The following is a 20,738-nucleotide window of genomic DNA, read 5'->3' as shown; positions in this document are numbered from 1 at the left end:
CAAGAACAGCTCAGTTATATTCTACCCACAAAGGGCCCTTTTCTGTCCACTGACAAGCAAGGGAAGCAGGAGACAAGTAAAGGGGACAGCACAGACACATGAAGTGTGATGGATCCCTCCCAGAAGATTGATTCATTCAACATCATAAAGAAAGGACCGAGCCAATTCAACACTAAATCCACAGTTCCTGGTCATGGCCCAGTGCAGTGACCACACCACCACTTCCTTCCCCCTTGCCCCACAGCTCCTACTGTCATGAAGCCACCAAAGAGGGGGGAATCACAGAAGATCTCCAGTCCTCAGTGAGGGGAAAACCAGACCTGCACACTAAGGATACTTGGACAATGTCCTGGGCACCCACCCCCAGAGGAGAGCAAAGCCTTGGGACCTTTGGGGCACAGAACCTCTCAGTCCTACCTTGTATGATCCTGAGGCCAACAGAGCACGAGGCCTCCCCGTATTCATTGACAGCACAGCAACGATACAAATCACTGTCAGATGCACTGAGGTTTTTGATCTTAAAAAGAAGAAGAGTAAGAGCTCACAGCTTCAGTTCACACACCTTCTGCTTTTAACAACACAGCTACTCCATGGCAGCTCAGATCTTTCTTCTGTTCCCAGAATGACTCTAAAAAGCTGTTTGCTTATCTTTGTGTTGTCTCTGATCTGGTGACATCTACAACCATCTCAGGTTTGCCCTTTTTAAAGCTTTCTCTGTCCCATGAGTCTTGTCTGAAAGATTTCATCTTTACCTGCAGAATGAATTCACTTGTGGCAGTATTGAAGAATGTTTCACATCTGGCAGGATCACCCATTTTTCCTTTTGTGCGTGTCCATTTCACCTCAGGGGCTGGGATACCTTTGACCACAGCTCTGAAAATAGCATTTTTACCTTTGAAAAGAGGCAAGAAATCAGTTGCTTAAGACAAGCTTTGACATGAGGACTCTTATGCCAGGTACCTTACATTATCAATGAAGTGATGCCCAGAGTGAGCCACCTCTGTGCTTTTAGGCAGACACATTCTCCAACAATATTGTTTTCTATTTGCTTTTCTCCAGAAAAGATGCCTAAATGACCAGTTTAAGTTGCATTAGATGCTAAAATGACTGCACGACATCTACTCTTTAGGAAGTAACTTGATTTAACTATGGTAATTTTTTCATGTAGGTGAGATGTGGAGCCAAGGCTCCAGGTCTGTGGCTGTGACTGCTTTTCAGGAATCTCACCTTCCTGCAGTGTCACAGAGACAGGTTTCTGCACAAAGTCAGGTGTGCTGCATCCTTTGGGAATCTCCTTGACAAACTGGGTGATAATAACACCTGGCACAGAAGATTTCTTGTATATTTCTGGAAAGGCAAGGAAAAAGACATTCAATTAAGAGAACATGTTTGTCCTTTAGAAATAAGCTCTCAATCTGCATGGCCACTCTGTAGAGCAGAAATGGTTCCTGCTCAGCTCCTCCTGGGCTACAAAGGACCCATCCATTTTAGTATTACAGGCTGTGAAAGCATTTCCAAAGCCTGGAGCATCAGGGACTGTGATTTTCTGATGATTTATAGCACAACAAGGGCCTGAGTGGGACAATCTGCTATGAGGATCACAATCCTGATTGTCTAGGTCTAGTGAGTATGTGGTCAGAGAATGTTTTATATCAGTTATCATTAAAAAACAAACAAAAACTCAAAACAAAACAAAAACAAAGGAAAAAACAAAGTAACAACAACAAAAAAAAAACAACAAACAAAAAAACCCCAAGCAAACAACAACCCAAAATCTGGCTTGAGAAGGACTGTTGCAGAGGTCAGCAGACCCTGATGGGCCAGGAGCTGGTGCCTCTCCCTGTGCTGGGGACAGCCAGATACCCAACTGCCAGACAAGAAAATCAGGTTGGGTTTAACCTCAGGGGCAGCCCAGGAGGTTTTCATTGCTGTTTCTGTTCTCTCACCTTCCCGATGGCCGCTCATGATGCTTCACTCAGCTTCCTATGGTCAGCACAAAGAGACTTCAGACTCCTGTGAAAACCAGAAATCATTTCATTATTTACAGTTCAGCAGGGAAAGGTCAGACCTTCATGCTACTCATTTCTATCATGCAGCCTTCCCATCCTCACTTGCCACATCCTTGCAGCCAAGTCAAGAAGGGCCTGCCAGCCAACACACCATGCATGTCTGTTTGAAACACATCATGTCATGGTTTGGAACCAACACAAACCAGGCAGGGTTTTTGGTTTTGGTTTGGTTCTTTGTTGTTTTGGTTTGGTTTTTTTTTTACCTGTAGCAGGGCTACATGGAAAATGTACACATCTACCAGAATCCCCTTCACCTCTTCCATTTCCATGTCATCTGGCTTTCCTCCAAAGACCTCCTCTCGTGTTTCAGGCAAACATGACACCACATGGCACTCACGTGGTGAGGCCTGATGGATGGCAAGAGCAGTTGCTGAGAAGAAAGACACGGTGATGGATGTCTAAACTGGGCACGAAGCAGAAGCACATCCTGATCTAAATTAGCTTGTCTAAATTAGCAACAGACCTGAGAGCAGACTATAAGCTACTACTTTAGAAGGAAATGGAAAAGTGTAAGCTTGGCATTAAGTCGTTATTGTTGTAGATCACTCGTGTGACCTTCTCCCAGAGGTGTCCCTGTATTTCGAAATTGGTCAACATGTAATGCAAAACATCACTGCCCTGCAAGCAAACTCTGGGGCAGATTCCTTGTCATATGAGAGATGCTCACAAACTATAGAGTTACTGAGGCTCTGAAAGAGCAATTAGATTAGATTCCCATGTGGAATTAACACTGTGTCTTGATTTACCCTCTGCACTCCTTCAGTCAACACAGTCACACAAGAACATGCAACTCTTTACAGTTTTAAAACAGACTTTGTCAGCTCCCTGATGATCTGAATTCTGTTCCCAATCCAGACATTCCTCCAGCCTAATGTTGTCACCCAACATCTGGTGAAACCTCTGGGGAGGACCTCAACATCTCCTCATGCCTCTGGCTGCATTATCAGTGTAATATTTTGTTTCAGCCAAGGGCAAAAGACAACTAAGCTAAAAAACCAGAATTTGTGCTGCACGTCCCATGGATAGGCCAAGGAAGGTGTAATTCACAGAACTTATGGGTCAGATTCTGAACCAAAAGGATAAACTTTGTTTTTCCATTAAGCAGCAGTTGCAAATAAGAGCACAGACATTTCAGCACAACATCATGGGCTGCACTGCTGACCTTAACACAAAGCTGATTTTAGGGCTCTGCACACTACAAAACTCATAAATAATTGATTACTTGGCAAATCATTCTCTCACCCTCACTGACTTCAGTGAAACAGCATGTGAAACAACAGAAATGAGGATTGACCCATGGGACTGCACGAGTGACAGCCAAGTCCCCACTTTCTGTCACCTCCCAGGTCTGGTGCGGGTGATTTTGTTGCTGTCCACCACAACAAAGGTTTTACATTTCAATGTGCCAGCTTTAGTGTGTTGATATTTTGGCATATTACATAGTTACTGCTGCAAACCCTTGGCAGATGTTTTAAGAACTGCAAATGAAGGGAATGAACAGCTGTGGGAGGGAGAAGACACAAAACTGAAGTGGAAAGAAGAGGATTCCAGGGTCAGCCTGGCCTGCAGCTGGCAGGGCACTGCACAGCAAACAGCAGAGACCTTCAGGGACACTTCATCATCCTCTGCTGATGGACTTCATTCGTCCTCCAAAGTACTGAACCTTATTAATAGCAAACGTTATAATCCTCTAGTGCCTTTCACAGCCTTCTGTCCTCCTAAACACGTCACCACTCCTGGAGCTGAAAGGTTTATTGCTCACAACTTCTGACAAACATGAGCACTTTGCACCCCAAGGCTCCAAGTTCTTTTCTGTTACACTCCCATCTCTTCTTTGCTGCTCCTGACTGATGCTGTGGGCAGCACTGAGGTGCATCCACACTGAAAGGGGAACGAGGTCCAAATTCTCAGCTCTAAAACCATTGACAAACTTTTTGGGGTTTTTTGTCCCCAAAGGTACCATGTGAGAGAGCTGTTCTCACCCTGGTGGGACTGGGGACAGGAGTTAACATAACTGCAGGCTCTGGAGAGATGGCCACGTTCAAATCCAGTTGTTAAAAAAACAAATACTGACAATATTTGTACAGGTCACAACAGGCCCCAGGAATGAAGCCTCATTCCACACAACATGCACCATGTGCACTGTGCAGAGCCTGCTGAGTTTACAGGGCCTTAAAGATTTCAGAAATTCACTTGGATTAAAGATAAGCTCCTGTGAGTCCTTAAACTCCTGTGAATTCTTGCCCTCTGAAGAGTGAAACAGAGTGTGCTAATGCCACACACTGACTGCACAGTGCCAGGATGTAGAAGAGAACATTCCTTCAATGTAATTAATCTGAGCACATCACATTTTCTAGTGTCTTCTGTGTTAAATAAGGACCAGAAAATAACACATCAGCTGTCAGAGTTATTCAGACCCTGCCCTGCTTACTTTTCAAATTTCTATTCCTTTGAGAGGTTAATAAGGACAGGTTTGCTTTGACTTCAGTTCAAACTTAGAAAAGGAAATCACAGCATTTTTTTTTTCATAAATGAAAGGCAGCACAAGCCTGCTAAAACTTTTCACAGTGCAATTTGTATCTTCACTCAGAGATGCTTGAAACATAGGTGTCCACAGTAGGATCAGTGAGGCTGCTGTTCATTCTACAGAGGCAGAGGATTCTTCCCAAAGGAAATCTCCTCCTCAGGTGGAATGCTGCAGACAGCTCCCCCCAGCACACCAGGGATAATGCTGGAAGCAGCTCAACACCCTCCCACCTCTGGAAAACACACCACTGCTCTGCATTTGCCTTATTCAAGCAACCAAGACCCAGCTATTTCCCCCCCAGGCAGAAATCTGCTGCTTTTCAGCTGCAGAGACATCCCCTTTGGAGAGCATGGCCAGGCTTCCAGAGCTTTGAATGCTGAGCATGAGAAAGCTCTTAACTCCTGACAATATTTTGAACCTTCCAAAATAAACCAGAGAGCCTGACGGCGTGGGAGGTCTGCCCTTCATCTTGTCTACCCATCAATCTGTCTGGATGAGACAGAGCAAGAGCTCAGTCCCTTTTGCAGTGATAGGGCCATAAATCAGCTAAGTGAATAAGTAAAACATTTGGGAGTCATAGGATTTGATGGTATTCGTGGTGTCACAAGTAGTTATTTACGAGGTTCAGACAGCAGAACACACAGAGGAGGTGTGTGAGAATTGCTGGCAGAGCCTGGTGAGCAAAATCAGCCAAAACTGCAGAGAAGTGACAGGCAGAGAGTGGTTCCTACAGAGGTGATGGGTCCAGGGGCATGGGGTGTGCCACAGACCCAGTAAACGTACAAATGTACAGACCACAGTAAAAAACTATTCTAATTATCATTAGTGTAATCAGCAACAGATACAGCATTCTATTTCTCTTTGTAATTCACAACAACCAGGACAGTCCCAGCACAGCAAATGTCATAAAAATACTGAGCTGTTGTGTGCTCAGCCTCAAATTTTAGCTCTGCTTTGCACCAGAGACACTCCCTGAGAAGGGGGATCTCTCACCTAAGATTCCTCTTGTGGCTTTGGGCTTCCTTTGTTTGTGTGTTAACTTTTAGTAGTATTTTGAGCTTGAATTATTTCAGAAGATTTTTTAAAGGAAAACACCAAAGACTTTGGTTGGAATAACAGCACAGAAGGCCAGAAGTGCAGCTGCATGAAAACTTCCTAGCAGGTGACAGAGGAGGAATGGCAGAAGCACCAGAGTGGTGAATGGAGTCTGGTGTAGAGTGGGGAAGAACAACCAAGGATCAGATTGTGTGGGACTTAACCCTTCAGTAAATCTACACCTGATTTCATCTCTTCTGCCTCAGGGACTGTGAATACAACACAAATGACTGCCCCTGCTGTCCTCAGTTTACATTCAGCTCTTAATTTATGAAACTGGCATTGAAAATGCCAAAAGGAGACACAGACCATCTCTATTCTGCGAGAACAAAACCAGTTCAGCCCCAGCTGCAGCAAAGGGGACAGGGAATTCATGTCACGTTGCAGAAGTAGGGGTGGGGTGACAACACAAGAACAGGTCAGGCTGTTCCTTCCTTCCCATGTCTACAACACTCCCGTGAAGTCTTCCATAACACAGACGTGTTTTCATACGGCAAATAAGTTCACTGAAGGTAGCACAGAGCAAATACAACAGAGTTTTGCTGAACGTCCATAAGAAAAAATAATGGATGTCTGCTTCGTGTCCCATGAACCAACGTGTCCAAGAGGAAATCCTCACAACCCATAGTCCCATGTCAGCTCCATGGGACAGAGAGCAGCCTGCCATCTTCCCAGGGCAATGGTGCACGCCAGAGGACACCAATCCTCCCAGAACATTTGTAACATTCAGACCTGCTGTAACACAACATCTACTGTGACACTTCCCACTCCCAGCCCTGTGTCACCCCCACACAAATCTCCGTGGTGACACAACCAAACTCACCACCTCACGGGTTCAGCTCTGGGATGATACTGATGGAAGTCTCTGTTGCCTCTCCTGGGACCAGGGGCTTTGCCTGGTGCCTCAGACCACAGAGCTCTCCATAGGTGTTCAGCGGGTCCCTCGCTCACAGGTCTCAGTGGTCGGGCTGAAAGAAGCTGTGCCCCTTATTAACCTGCTGAAAATGTCACCACGTGGCAAAAGAAATGGCAAATTCTGCTCCACCTGACACTTCTCCACCCTCCTAGAAGCTCAGGCTGTTCTCGGTAGCTGTCTGGCAGGACATCTCCACCCTGGGCTGTCTGCAGTTTTAGGGGGTCTTCTTATACACCCAACTCACCCCACAGCACCCGGGGAGGTGCAGGTGACCCCGGTGCCTTTGGCAGGCCCCAAAGGAGGCAAGGGGCCAATGTGGTCAGATGCCACCATCAGTCAAGGCAATGCTGGGTTTCCAAAGTATAAGCTGGGTCAAGACTTTGTGCCTCAAAAAGGACAAACATTTGTGTCCATTGATGGCTTGTCCAAGGGAGGGAAAAGCCACACATTCAAGTTTTGTAGGATGTCCCAGTAGACTGATTCTCAGAGGTTATGAAGCCTTAGGAGATCCCATATTGCCTTGGCAGAGAAGTAAAAACTGAATTTGTGTATGGGGCAACCGTGCCTGGGCTTGACCTTCATGAGTAGAGGCTTTCAATCTGGGATATTCTGGGAGGTCTTAAACAAATCCAGTTCCTCCTAAAACAGCCAAAATGGACACCTCAGGTCCCCATCTCTCCTGCCAAGGCTCAACACTGTCCCCATGAGCAGCCACAGACAGGTTTACCCTAGAATTGTAAGTGCAGCACATTTTGCCCCAAAATCTCTCACTTCCAGTCTGCTCTCACAACTTGTAATCCTCCCTTCCCCTACTCAGAAAGCTCCCTGAGAAGCAGAGGGACCTCTGTTTAGTTCCTGGTGTTCACAGAGATGGTCCCTCTGGGACCAGGACCAGAAGCTCTCTTCTCCCTGCAGCACTCCATGCAGGCACCAAACAAATCCTGCTCAGCCTGGGAGGCCACTTCCATCCACTTCTGCTTCAGGGCACACAGACTTTTTTTCCCTTTGCACTGCATGTCATTTATTTATATGAAATCCTCATGTTCAGCTCTGAGATGAAGGGCTGGCTCCAGAAGTTGGCATTAGAAGTATTTTTGTAATGGTGACCATGGCTCACATGACATCTGGGCTGACAGAACCAAAACAAGGCTTTCCTCTGGTTTCTTACCAGGAGATGAGAGTTCCAAAATCTGTGGTTAGTGAGGGAAGGAACACACAGCAAAAACTTGGTCCTGGAGCCAAGACTCATGCTACCTAGGACGAAGACAGAAGAACCATGAAGGCACCACCTCCACTGGTCCTGGAAAGTGATTTTCCAGTGGAAAAGACACTGATGGTAGCACTAGGATCCATCAGCTCTTCTGATCCAGACAGCAAAAACTTTTCTGCAGGGCTGAGAATCTCCATTTTAACCAACAACTTAAAAAACAAATGTGAAAATGAAAATCTGGAGTAATTTTTTTCATTCCTTCTTTCTATTTGACAGTTACTGATGGTCACAGTATGTAAACCCTCAGCATTCACAAGGAAACAATGTCAATAGAGAAAAAGGAGATTGCTCAAACTGATGCTTGGGCTACAAGCATTCAGTTCTCCATCCCTTCTTCCACTCACAGCAATAGAAAAGCAGAGGCAACCCCAAAGTCAAAGAGAAACAATTTGAAAGTTACCAAGCCAAGAAAATCAGGACTTTCCACCTGCTGCTGGAAAATCCTCTCACTCAGACAGAGTTTTCTAGCAGTGTCCCAGTGGGTTTCCCACAGCCCCTTCCTCCACCTCTTTAGGCCAGTGACCAACCCAGGGACACTTCTTAGGGATCTGTCTGACTGTCAGGTCACTTTGGTGATGAGATGCTGTAGCCTGGTGTTACTTAGCTGTAACACTAAATACCTTTAATAAAACCAGTTGCTACACAAGGACCTAAAGACAGTAACACTTCCTGTAAGCCATGGGATCACTCCCAGAGGAAGCATTTATCAGCTTCTCCTGAAACCTGAATTCAACTCCCATCAGCTGCAGCACTTGCACTTTGCAGCATGAGCCCAACCAAAGGGTTTGAGCTGCCCAGGACCATGGGGGCTGCTGCTCCCCTTCCCAGGAACATTCCCTTCCGTGTGATTTGCACCCCACTGAAAAGTGCACTTGGCCTCAAATAGTGTTTAACTGTTGGGTTCTGCTTGAAAAACTGAGGAATTCCTCCTTCAGTTGGGTATAGGAAGGACCAGGAGAGCCACAGTCCTGCCTGGCCCATTGAACACAGACCTGGGAGGGCTTTGTCTTCTTTCCAGCCCTGGTTTTGCAGTTTTCTTTTTGGGGAGAGGAACAGAGCTTTCTCCTGCAGATAGACTGATAACTTAAATCCATCTGTGACAGAACAAGCTCCTCCAAGAGACTGATCTCCTTCCATTTCACAGCTTGTTTTCCACCTGCACACCTAAAAGCCCCATTAACCCCCTCATGCTGGTGGATGAGCTCCTGCTTACCACTAAATATCATCAAGAAACCTGGTGCATTCAGCAGCAGTCACTGCCTTTCACTGCAAAGGGGACAGGTTTTTTCCTGGAAGCAAGTTCATTCCCCTAACCAAGGGCAGTGAAGAACTGTCAAGAGGCAACAGCTGCAGGACACAGTGCAAAACTGAGTTGAAAAGTACACTTTATCTTAAACTGAGACTTTTCTGATTTTCTGTCTCCCCTGTGATTTCCTTCTTTGGTGTCTGAGGATGAAGTCTGTGTTGTTATGACTGCTGACAATGTGCACAACACCACCTGAAGACTCCCAGTTCCCACCACACAGCTCCGAGGGAAAAATGAAGAAACCAAGATCTGATGGGCTCAAAGAGCTGACTGGATTCCCCAGTTCATGAACAAATGACCAGGGTCAAAAACTGTCTTGCACATGAGTCCCTTGGCTGAGCCACCTCATGTCCCTGCAGCAGAGGTGTCTGCTCAGTCACTGTGCTGAAGGCCAAGGTGATGTAGGGGAGGCTTTTGAGCAGAAACATTCAGAAATTCACAGTGTGTCACCATGCACAAGGCTCAGCAGGTTCAAAGGCTGCTTTAACATAAGAGCAGCAAGAACCCCATAAACTCCAGATCCCCCCCAAAAAAGCATTTATGGACATAGAAAATAAAAGTCCAAGTTCAGTGAAGACTTCCCAGAGCTCTACAACCACCCAACACGTTATATTGCATCAGGTGAGTCTGACTGTGCTCCTCTTGCTGGTGGTGACCAGGGCCACTCTTTTGCTCAGATCAGGCCATGGAGCTGGTGTGTCCCAGAACAGCATTTTGTTGTTACCAGGAGAATCCTCTGCTCCAGGATGAGGAATAGTCACACCGTGCATGTGGCTGCCCCACGCGAGACTCATGGACTCATCTTAAATAAATGTGAGGGACCAAATATCGAGCACTTGCAGCTTCCTTTGGTTACACTGGAAGATGTCCATGCTCAGCCCAGTCCCTCAACACCAGATCATTCATGTTTTACACTTCAGAAGAAATTTAAGCAACTATTTTAAGGCTCGCAGCCTTGGTTACTTTACCTCCCACACCCAAGGTGCCAGTCTGCCCCTTTGTCACCAGCAAGCTGAGTCTGTCATCACTGTTCACACCGAGCCATGATTAGACCTGCTGCACTTGGCTGGACTTTCTCACTCTGGGATGCAACTTAACATAAGGAAAAGATAAAAATGAGGGAAACAAACTCAAGAAGCAGCAGTTCTCTGCTTTCATGCCCTCCTTCCCACATTGTACAGAATTCCTTTTGTTACCTTGTTCAAGGCTGACTTAATCTGTATCCATGACCAACTGGAGGGGTTTGCTAGGACCATCAGTAGTTTAGATGGAACCTGACTGCCCCTAGACCTGACATTCCCACTTTCCCCTGGTGATAGCTGCTCCCATGACTCTTTTCTGAATGTTCTAATGCCTGGGCTGGCCAGTGTTGGAATTTACTTATCCTTTTCCATTAGGAAAAACAAACCAGCAGGCAAGGGATGTTTAATATGCTCACCAAAGATGTGAGCAAACATTGACATACTACCGGACACACCAACCCCTCAAGGACTTTTCACCCCTTCTGGAGACACTGGAGAAAACAATATTTTAACCCATCATGTGCTTTAATGCATGCAGAGAGCAAGGCAAACCTGCACTGCTTCTGTTTGGCCCTGTGTGGCCACTGGACCTTGCTAAATGTCTTCTGCTCCAGCTAAAATTAATTATGTATGTTTGAACAACACTGGCTACACCACCCCTTGGGCACGCAGAGGGTTAATAAAGATCACTGCATGCAGTAAAAAAAAATAAAGTTTTGCCACTTGGACACCACAGGAGATTCAAATTCTAAGTTTTTTTTTTCCTCATTTCCCACCCTCCAGCCCCCCTCAAACCAGAGCACACAACGAATACCCCTGCTCCGATTTGTTTCCCCAGCCTGCCAGTGACACAGATGAAGGAAGCCCAGTCCTCGTGAGATGAGCTATTTTAAAATTCCATGCCCTAATGTGCCAGGAAGTTTGCTACCGAAACAAAGAGTAAGAAAATCTGAAACTCCCAGAGGCCACAAGCATGCACCAACTTCCCACTTTCTTTGTGGGATGCCTGAACATTATTTTCAACGTTGTTCTAGTGCTGCCCTGCACAGGTTCATGGTTGGCACCTACAAAGGTGCCAGAGGACTCCTGTTGCTGGGAATGCTGTCCCGTTCCTTCTCAGGCTTGTCCTCTGTCCAAGTTTCACCTTACCTACCACTAAATTATCAGAATAAAATAAGCACCATCCAGTGCCAGCAAATTACAACAACATCCAGTGGTGAAAAAAACCACACCAGGAATCATTATGGTGGGGAGTGAGGGTATCTCTCCCTTTTCACTCCGATTTGCTGTCAGGATCATGGAGTCTCACAGAAATGTCACCGAATTCCCCTTCATGCAGGCACGAAAGGAGCAGGGTCTGCCCCTTCCCAGCTGTCCCCTTGCTCTGCCTGGTGAAGGTGATCACAAGGAGTTCAAGCACACTGGAGTTCACAGCAAACACAGCTTCTTAGCAAACAGAAACACAGCACTCACCTGCGTGGGTCACCTCTGCTGTCCTGGCTGCTGTCAGAGCCGGGGCTCCCCCGTGTCCCCTCTGCTCAGTTGGAGGATCAGAACTGGGTCCCTCGGATCCTTCTCAGCTGCTCCCTCTGTCTCCCTTCTGCCTCCTCTCACACTTGATCTCTCTCTCGCCCTCTCCCTCTGGTAGGTGAAGCTGTCACAGGGCTGTTAGCCTGTGAGACATCCAGATGATTTTTTTTTTATGGGAACCCTTTGCACCTGCCTCCTATTCGTTATGATTTCAGTCCATACCAATAACAGTGCTGGGCAAACCTCAGATTAATGTAATCCTTCAGCATTTCCCAAGTCAGTTGCAGTGGGGCTTTTTCTGCAGCTTGATTCCTCCTTACAGTGACTGATAAAAGAAAAACTTTCATCCAGCCAAACAGCTCGGGATGTTTCAGAGGAAACTGCAGCTTAATTGGCTTGAAATCAAGCTCAGAAATAAGGAGATTTACTGATTGCTCAGGTTGATTAAATGTCAGTCAAAAGGGAGTAGCCAAGCAGATTTAAAGCCAAGGCTTCTCCAAATACTCTCCTTTTTAAAATAACTCTTTGAGGAGTTAGAATTACGAAGAGAGGAGGGGCAGAGCCCCCCAGAGCACCTGCTCCCAGTGCTAATGTGAATTTTATTAGCACGCAGTGGCAAAGCATGAGCCTGTTACCAGTCAGCCAGCTGAGAGCAGCCTAGGAAACATTAGGTCAGGCTGGAACTGGAGCTCAGCTCGCTTGCAGGAGGGTTCTACTTATCAGTAAAAGCTTCCTCTGCTAGGAAACATTTATCCAGGGTCACCTGGAGCTGATCCAGATAAATCTTGAGAGAAACAAGACAGTGACAAAATAAAAAAGCCTGAGGCAGGGGATGAAGAGGTTTATAGAGTTTCCTCAGCTTGCAGAGGGTAATGAACACCCATGGACCACCCAAAGCTCTCCTTGTTCCCAGCCCTTCCCAGATCTGCACCTTGCAGACATTTCTGGTATTTCATTGCACAGATTGCTCACCACAGGGACAGGCACATCCTGGGTGGCAATGTCACATTCAGTAATTTCAAAGGCAGTGCTGCAGTGAAGGCAGACATGGGCACAGCAGTGCTTCTAAAGGGTTGAGGGGTGAAGCTCAGCAGTTTGTCTTCTTCCAGGAAGAAAATGTGCTGGTAGCACAGGCTGTCCATGAAGCACCTCAAGACTTGGAATCTCAGTTCCTTTACATCTCTGTGGCCAGCTGAAGCCTACTGAGGATTGGCCTTGCCCCTCAATAGCCAAGCATCCTTCCTGTGGATGGGAGAACCTGAGCTGCCACACAATCTGCTAAGGTTCTCCTGTAACAGGTTTATGCCATAAAGTGCAGGTAGCACATCCCTATTCACTCATCCTCACACACATTTACAGTCAGCAAAACAGAGAAAGTTCCCATTTAGTGTTGTAAAGGAGCACAAACATCTTCTGTCTCAAAAAGTAGAGAAAGACTAACAACCCAAGGGATACAAAAATCAGTGTGATAGCCTTGAAAATATGTCCCAGTGTCCCCAGGAAACCCAAAGGGCAGCAGTAGGTAATGTGCTTTTCTTAGAAATCCTCTGACACATCCCTTTCCAATAATTTGTAATGATTTGTAAGCATGGGCATTCCCTCCCCTCTGACAGCCCTCATAAAGATTATTTCTTATCAGACATGTGAGAGGACTCTACTGGAAACCCACCAAATGCTACACTTGAGCTGACCTGAAGATGTCATATTCCAATTCTAATTTCATCCCAAATTAGCAAGTGATTTTTGGTTGTCTTAAAATTGCATTTGTCAGGAAGGAAAATTCTTTGCCAAAAGAAGCCATTCAGGTATATTTATGACACAGACAGATTTTATTACTCTCCCACAGAGTATCATCCTAAAGCAGTGTCAGCTCAGCCAGCCCTGGCCTTCTCCCCTTTCATGTTCTATGATTCTATGATTCTATGTTTGCAACCCAATCATTAAATTGTCTGAGGGCACAAAAATCTTCTGATTTCTACATCAAATGAGGATAAAGCAAAGAAGCAAACTACTCATGCACTAAGTCCTAGAACCCTGAACGTTTCTTGTGACAGACAACAATCCATTTTGTGCTCTTCTCCAGCTTTGTGCTCAAGGAGCACGGAGTCTCATGAAAGTGGGCATGGACACAAGGGACAGTTGTGCAAATTGTCACATCTCAGCCAGTTTTCAGCAGGTAGTCCTGGGAAGTGTCCTCCAGTGAGGCATCACAGCACTGCTTCAGCTCCAAAGCATGAGCTCCATACCAAACCAGAAGACAGCCTGGGGCCAAAAATCTATTTTCATCATGTTTGCCACCTCTCAGACATCCAGACAGAACGAGGTATCAGTGCCTTCAGGCACCTGAGCCTCTCCAATTCACTAATGCCTTCAAAGGCCATGGTGCTTCAGGAGTCAGTGCAAGGCTTGCCTGTGGGGAGGCTGATGTCTCATACCTAGATTTGCTGACAACCAACTCATTAGCTGAATGACCTACCCAATAGGCAGGACCAAACCCAGCCAATAGCTCAGTGTATGCACCCAGACACAAAGTGGAGAACAACCCTATCAGGAAGGTGCTGGGGATCCCCTCCAGCACCCCCACCCAGGGAATAAAGCCAGGGACTAAAAGCCAAACTCTCCTCTTAGTTGTCCTTAGTTGTCCCTTCTGCCAAAGGGGTTGTGAGCACCTGTGAGATGGAGAAACCAATTTATTGAAGAATCCAAATGCCATCAGAGCCTTCCAGGGGCTTCAGCTACATGACAAACTAAGGGCCAGTGCCACCAGGGCTTCATTTGCAACTCTTGCACATTCCCTTCCCTCACCCACATCCACCAGACCAAGAGTTGCATCTTCAGGACAGCAGTGGGAGGACATGAGTTTGCTCCATGTCACAGAAAGATGGGCAACACCCTGAGCACCCTGATAACCAAACTGGGTTTCTGATTCACCTCTTCCAGTCTCCTTCAAATGCCACCAGTATGTGCCTAAGGAGGTTCAGGGGAGCCCACCTGACCCAGCAGAACCACCAGAGTCTGTCCTTGTGAGCTCTGACTGTTCTCTGGGTAACCTGAGCTCCTGCCTGTGGGCACAGGACAGACCAGATGACTCTGGTGGTGGATGGTGAGTGTCCAGCCTACAAATGCCTGCCTTGGGTCCCCGCCCAAAGCAGGTCCCAGATCACCCTGTCACTCTGTCCTGGTTGAGAGCTGCAGGGTTCCTGATGGTCCTGTGAGGGCTTTTACCACTTCATGAAGGCAGCTGAGCATTTTTCCCCCAAAACACATCACAACAGCCAGTTCCTCACCCATTCCCCCCGTGTGACAGTGGCCCAGTGCATGTGACAGACACAGGACATCACTGCTCACTGCTCACAAGGACAGGCCAGGAACTTCAGCAGGGAATTCCTGTAAGAGTTGGGTGTTGGGGAGCAGGAAGAGCTGGGCTGGTCCCTGATGAAGAGACAGGGCTAGCAAGGGATAAGCTTAAGATCAAAACTGTAACTAACTCTTATGAGAAGTTCTCAGCAGTCTTTAGAGGAGTTTCTTGCCAGGTTTCAATTCCTTGTGCTGTGAAGTTGTGCAAACTCAACCACATGGGTCTTTTTTGCCAGTTATTTCAGTGACCCAGGGAAGGGACAAACATAGAGCTGGAGATGCTTAGTACAGAGCACCAAAGAATGATGGTCAGACTGGAAGTGTTAGGTGATGAAGTCATGGGAGTGCTTCAAGGCTCCTAAAGGTGCAAAACATCATTTTTAAAATAATTTCAGGTTGAACCATCCTGACCTGACTAATGGGTGCTGAGTAACTGGAGCCTTTCCCTGATGCCACTGGGATCACCTGGATGCACGTGTCTTGGTGCCCACGTGCTGGGAAGACCACTGGGATATAAGTATCTTGGTTCTTATGGGCACAGACCTGAGTGTGTGCAGATGAAACCACATTCCTCTCCTTTAAGGTCTCACACTGAGCTCTGGCACCTCATTCCAACATTACTCCCTGCAACACAGCAAACTTTGCAACTGCCTGGGAAAGGCAGAGTTGCTCTGACCAGGAACTGGGGGATGAGACTGACATCCTGCAGCCCAATTCACAACTTGCTCTCTACCAGTCCCCAGGAGCAACTTTGTATGTCTTGCCTCTGGTGACACCCAGTCCCACGCACTCTGTGTTTTCCAGCCCGGAGCATGTCCTGTGGTCAGACAGACAGACATGCAGGCTGTGTCCTGTGGTCAGACAGACATAGACATGCAGGCTCCTGCCTGACTGAGGGTGGGGGGACATAGTGAGCAGGTCACTTTTCCAGGCAGAGGGATGGATAGATCCATCACTGAAAGGGGCAGGATAATGTCAGGGGTGCTGATACCTCATGGCCAGACTGGGAGAAGGGACGAAGGGAGGAGTGGGTGTCAGAGCCAGCTCCAGAGGGGTGATGGATGGGGAGGGTGTCTGGGACAGACACCAGCAGTGCCAGGAGCTGAGCAGGAGGAAACAAGACCCAGGCAAAGGCCCTGATTAACCCTGCATTGAGACAGAACTCCTGCCCTGAGGCAATCTGAATGGCAAGCAAATTGCTTGCAGTCTGAGCCTGGTCCCACACGTCCTTGTCAATCTCTTAATGGACAGACTGAGCCCCAGATGTTTCAGTCTGTGACCAGAGCAGTGAATGGAACATCCTCTCAGCAATTCATGTGCTTTTCAGCCAGGCGTATCTCATTTTACACTCACCACTTCATCCTTCCCACTCAGTGGGTGTCTCCAAAAGTGGGTTGTAAGCAAAACAAAGGTATCACTCCTGCCACAGCAACCATACAGGGACAGAGCTCCTCTGCTGCCCACTGTAGAGGGGAAAAAAGGGAGAAATCTCATGCTCAGCATCCAGGAATGCAGGAGTGCTCTGGTGAGATGCTTCTCCTGGCCATCCTTACCATTCCTTTCATGGCAATATTAAGGAACTTGGGTTCCACCCAAGATTGGCAGCACCAGCAGAGTGGGAGGCTGCTGATGCAGGAGGTCAATCCAGCAGATCACAGGACTCCCACTAGCCCAGAATGATACAGAGAAAAACTCTAAAGAGTGCTGAAAAGCAGGGAGAAACCAAATGATGTGATGCTGCTCATCTTCAAGAATATGAAGACAAAATTTCTGGGTTTCCTGTTGATTAAGACTACATGCCTGTCTTTCAACATGTAATTCTAGTTCTCCATCCTATAAATCTACACTCAAAGTTCACCTTTTTCCTCCTGCTGTAGTATTTTCCTATCTATCCAGCATCTTCTAAGGGTCTATCTCAGCTGCCTTCCTTTTCTCTGCCCTCTCTTTATTCTATAGTACAATCTGTATCTTCTTCAGATATTATAAACTTACATCTCATTGATAAGAACATAGAGATCTGCAGTTTGTCATCTCTGAAAGGGCTTTGGCCTCCTTCCTGACTCTCTAGGTATGTCTGCAAAAATAGAACCTGCACATTGCTGACTTATGACCATACCCTTGAGAAATAAACTTCCTTAAACAAGAAGCCACAGCCGTCTGAGGCAGAAGCCAAGACACACTGGCCTTGCCACATGCCACAAAGGTCAACAGACCCAAACTGCCAGGTCTGACAGGGGGACAGAATGACTGAAGGAAAGGGCATATAAATCTACTGACTCTCAGCTTAACTATGTCAGCTGATTGCTGAGCTCACTCAGAAGGTGAAAGGAGAAAGATGGTCCCAGTTTACCTTTAGGAGTCTCAATGAACTGAAGCCTCTTTCAAACCCAAGCAGTTACATGGGTTCATCAGCCTGGAGGGATGGGAGAGGAGGGAAGGGTTTCAGTTTGATAGAGTGGAGGTTTAGGTGAGACATTAGGAAGAAATTGTTTGGTGTGAGGGTGCTGAGCCCCAGGTTGCCCCCAGAAGCTGTGGCTGCTCCATCTCTGGCAGTGTTGAAGGTTGGATGGGGCTTGGAGCCCCCTGGGCTGGGGGAGGTGTCCCTGCCCACGGGAGGGGACACCTTTGTGACCACCCCTTGCTGTCCTGCCCATACAGCTTTTGTTTTAGCCCAGGATGCAGTCAGCTTTACAACAAGCACACAAAGATGGTTCATATTCAACTTAGCATCCACCACAACATCTGTGTCCTTCCCTAGAGGAGACCAGGTCCTCACCCCAGCAGACACACTGGAGTGAGTTCATCACCTTCTGTGGCCTCCACCAGAACAGAGGCAACACTGCTCTTTGTCCTCATTAAAGAACAATGTCTTCAAGTTAGGAAGATGTATGGAGGCTGCCATGGCAGCTGGCATCATGGGCTGATGGCAAGGAGTATTAAAAAAAGAGTGAAGAAGGTTAGTTTGCTCAGGCCACAGGTAAGAAGCAAAAGGGAGGACAAGGTGACAGAAAGACAAACGGAAATAACTGACCATAAAGAGGAATCAGATCTGGCTAACGGAGCCTCCTTGTTGGAATATTAAGGTGGAGAATTCAGTAGATTTAATCTGTATTTATTTTATAATGGGTGACAGAGCTTTCTGCCACTCAAATTCAGAGGTCTTTTCCAAGGTCGGGAATGAAATCTGGGAGGAGAAATGTGCAGGAGACACTGAACTCAGAAGTTCTTGGCTGCTGTAAATGCCACTTCAGTGACTTGCTGTCAGTTATTTTGGCAATTTATTGGCCCTGCCCTTGGGCATTCTCTTTCAGTAGCCAAACTACAGTGAACTTTTGAGCACTGCATGATAGGGCACCCATGTGTCGGGCCAGCAGTCAGAACTGAAGAAAGATTTAAGACACTGCACTCATATGAACTGACAAGGCCACATTACACAAGCTTTAAACATCCCTGACAGTGAAGTCATTAGAACAGGAGGTCCCAGTTTTTACCTGCTCCAAGACCTCCCCATCCTTTAGGTAGAAATCACAGATTTCCTCCAGACAGCAATACCACTGTTGTGTGCCTGTCACCTTTGCCAGTCACCGTGATGATTCTTCCATCTGATGTGTCCACGGGTATGAACTTGTGGACCTGTCTGTGTGAGAAGCATTTTGCTGGGACCTGCACACAGAATCCCAGCAGTTGCTTCAGGGTCCATGACTCGGCTGAGCTGTAAGGAAGAGCGTGGAAAGCTGTGATCAGGGAGTTTCCACTCCACCTCCTCTGGCATCTGCTGACAATTGAGCTGAGAGCAGAGCTAATGCTCCAGCACGCTGTTTAGTGTGCTGAGTCCCCTGCCCAGACTATAAATCAGACATGGATGGGTTTAACACCTCTTGGTAGAGTTAAGCATTGGGTCCTGGTGGCTCTGTAAGTGGTCGGTGCATCTGCTGCTCCCAACAGGTGTCAATAATAAGGAAATAATCCCCTGGTGAGAGGGGGTTTAGGAGCTATGAGGAGAGGGCACAGCTGCAGGGAGGACAGTGTCAATGGGGCTGTATGCACCTACTGACACCCCTGGGCTCTTGGCTTCAAGGGCAGGAGCTGCCTCTGCAAATAGATCACCCCAGGAGGGGCCTGTGCCAAAAACAACTGCTACAACAACAGCTCTTGGACCGTGCCTCTTGGTTAAGAACATTTTGCTGGAGCATGAGTCCCCAGATCACTTCCTGCAGAGGTGGGAGACACAGAGCTACTCAAATAATCATAGTATGTCAGGTTGGAAGGGAGCTCAAGGATCCTCTGGTCCAACCCTTCTGAGAGGGTTTTTGTCTCCACTGACAAGGCCATAGCATGCTTTCCAGCCCCCTATTCCAACAGTGACAGACAGTGGAACTCCATATTAAAGCTATTGGCACTGTAGAGGAAGAACTGGGAAGTTATGATCCCATCACAGCCTTTCAGAACATTTCACCCAAAGAGGTCCCTGTTCCTCTGCCCTAGAGCCTGTGTGGTGGATGGCTCCTTTCACCCATCAATTACAACGTGGAAGTAGCTCCACTAAGAGAGTGTCACAGCACAGTCCTGGTAAATGTCCCTTCCTCCCACTTCTCCTTCATTAGGCTGCTCCTCTCTTTCTAACTCTTTAATTACCTTGTCCTCATCAATTTGGCCTGGACTGAATACCTGCAGTCTCCCCAGATGGGGCACAGATGGAACACCCAAAGGAGAAGGTGAGTGGGGTGAGAAGACATGAGAAGTGATCAGTATTTGCCTGTGACCTCAGGGACAGGCTGGCCAGGGGCAGCAGTAAGAGTTCAACTGGCTTGGACAAACTGGAGATGTACAAAACGTAGCCTGGCTGAGACCCAGCAACCTCATTTCAGCAAACCTACCAGGGGCCAGCAGAAGATAAAACCCAGCAGAACCATTAGCCCTGAGGAATCAAGTTCTTTCCTATGCCATGGGAGTGAAGAGCACAGCCCCAGCCAGTCTGCCATTCAGCTTGGAGCAGTTGCACAAGAAAGTTTTGTTTACATCTCGCAGGACTCCAATGCTCTTGCTAATTCAGAAGCCAACACTTGGCCTCAAATCACCTTTTCCCTGAATTCTGGGCCTGTGTTCCCCCCTGTCTGCCACCCACTGAGCCCTGCAGATGCCCCATGACATCGCTGCAAAACATTGAGCCAGCACATGGACTGAGGGGAGGGCACAGGGTGGGGAGGGCAGCCCCTGAAATACACACCTGTTGTCAAACAGAAGCCAAGGCTTATGACAGCCTGCTGCAAATATTTTCCCTTCCACCTCGGTGACCTTTTCAATCGTACTTCATGAGGGAGACTGCTCCCATTAAGTGCTACTTGATCCTCTGCTAATGCAGCAGTTATGAAAGGACCACAGCACTTGTCAGTAGGATAAACACCTCAGCAGCAGAAGGCAGCAGAGAAGGGGCACACTCCACCTCCCTCCTCAGCTTCCTCAGGGCCCCCTCCCTCTCTCTGCCCATCACTGCTGGTACCACCTCACATCTGGAGGGGGAAAGCTGAGCCTGGGTGAAGCAGTAACCACTGCCATCCCCTGTCCCTGCAGGCTGAGCTGCCAGCACCCAAACAGAGCCTGATTTTCTGCTCAGTTACACGTCCCACTGCAAGAGAGAGATTCAGG

The 20,738-nt window shown here is 47.4% G+C and overlaps 1 protein-coding gene across 9 annotated transcripts in view; it reads right to left on the bottom strand.

The window, feature by feature from the left end:
* IGFN1 (immunoglobulin like and fibronectin type III domain containing 1) overlaps window positions 1–12,026 on the bottom strand; it is a 30,604-nt gene extending 18,578 nt beyond the window's left edge. For 3 of the 9 annotated variants that reach the window (XM_030465685.1, XM_030465686.1, XM_030465684.1), the window contains exons 1-5: window positions 11,679–12,024; window positions 1,947–2,013; window positions 1,228–1,347; window positions 753–892; window positions 418–517 (exon numbers count right to left, since the gene is read on the bottom strand). In XM_030465685.1, the coding sequence (XP_030321545.1) occupies window positions 418–517; window positions 753–892; window positions 1,228–1,347; window positions 1,947–1,965 (379 nt within the window). In that variant the 5' untranslated portion in view covers window positions 1,966–2,013; window positions 11,679–12,024. Of the gene's footprint in view, window positions 1–417; window positions 518–752; window positions 893–1,227; window positions 1,348–1,946; window positions 2,014–6,514; window positions 6,687–7,775; window positions 7,862–10,151; window positions 10,276–11,678 lie in introns of all 9 variants that reach the window. The other 6 variants (XM_030465679.1, XM_030465687.1, XM_030465683.1 and 3 more) reach the window with 5 other exon arrangements.
* Between the last annotated feature and the right edge of the window lie 8,712 nt (window positions 12,027–20,738).

Source organism: Calypte anna, chromosome 26 (assembly GCF_003957555.1).
Source record: "Calypte anna isolate BGI_N300 chromosome 26, bCalAnn1_v1.p, whole genome shotgun sequence".
NCBI lineage: Eukaryota > Metazoa > Chordata > Aves > Apodiformes > Trochilidae > Calypte > Calypte anna.
This window is presented reverse-complemented; position numbering and strand designations above follow the sequence as displayed.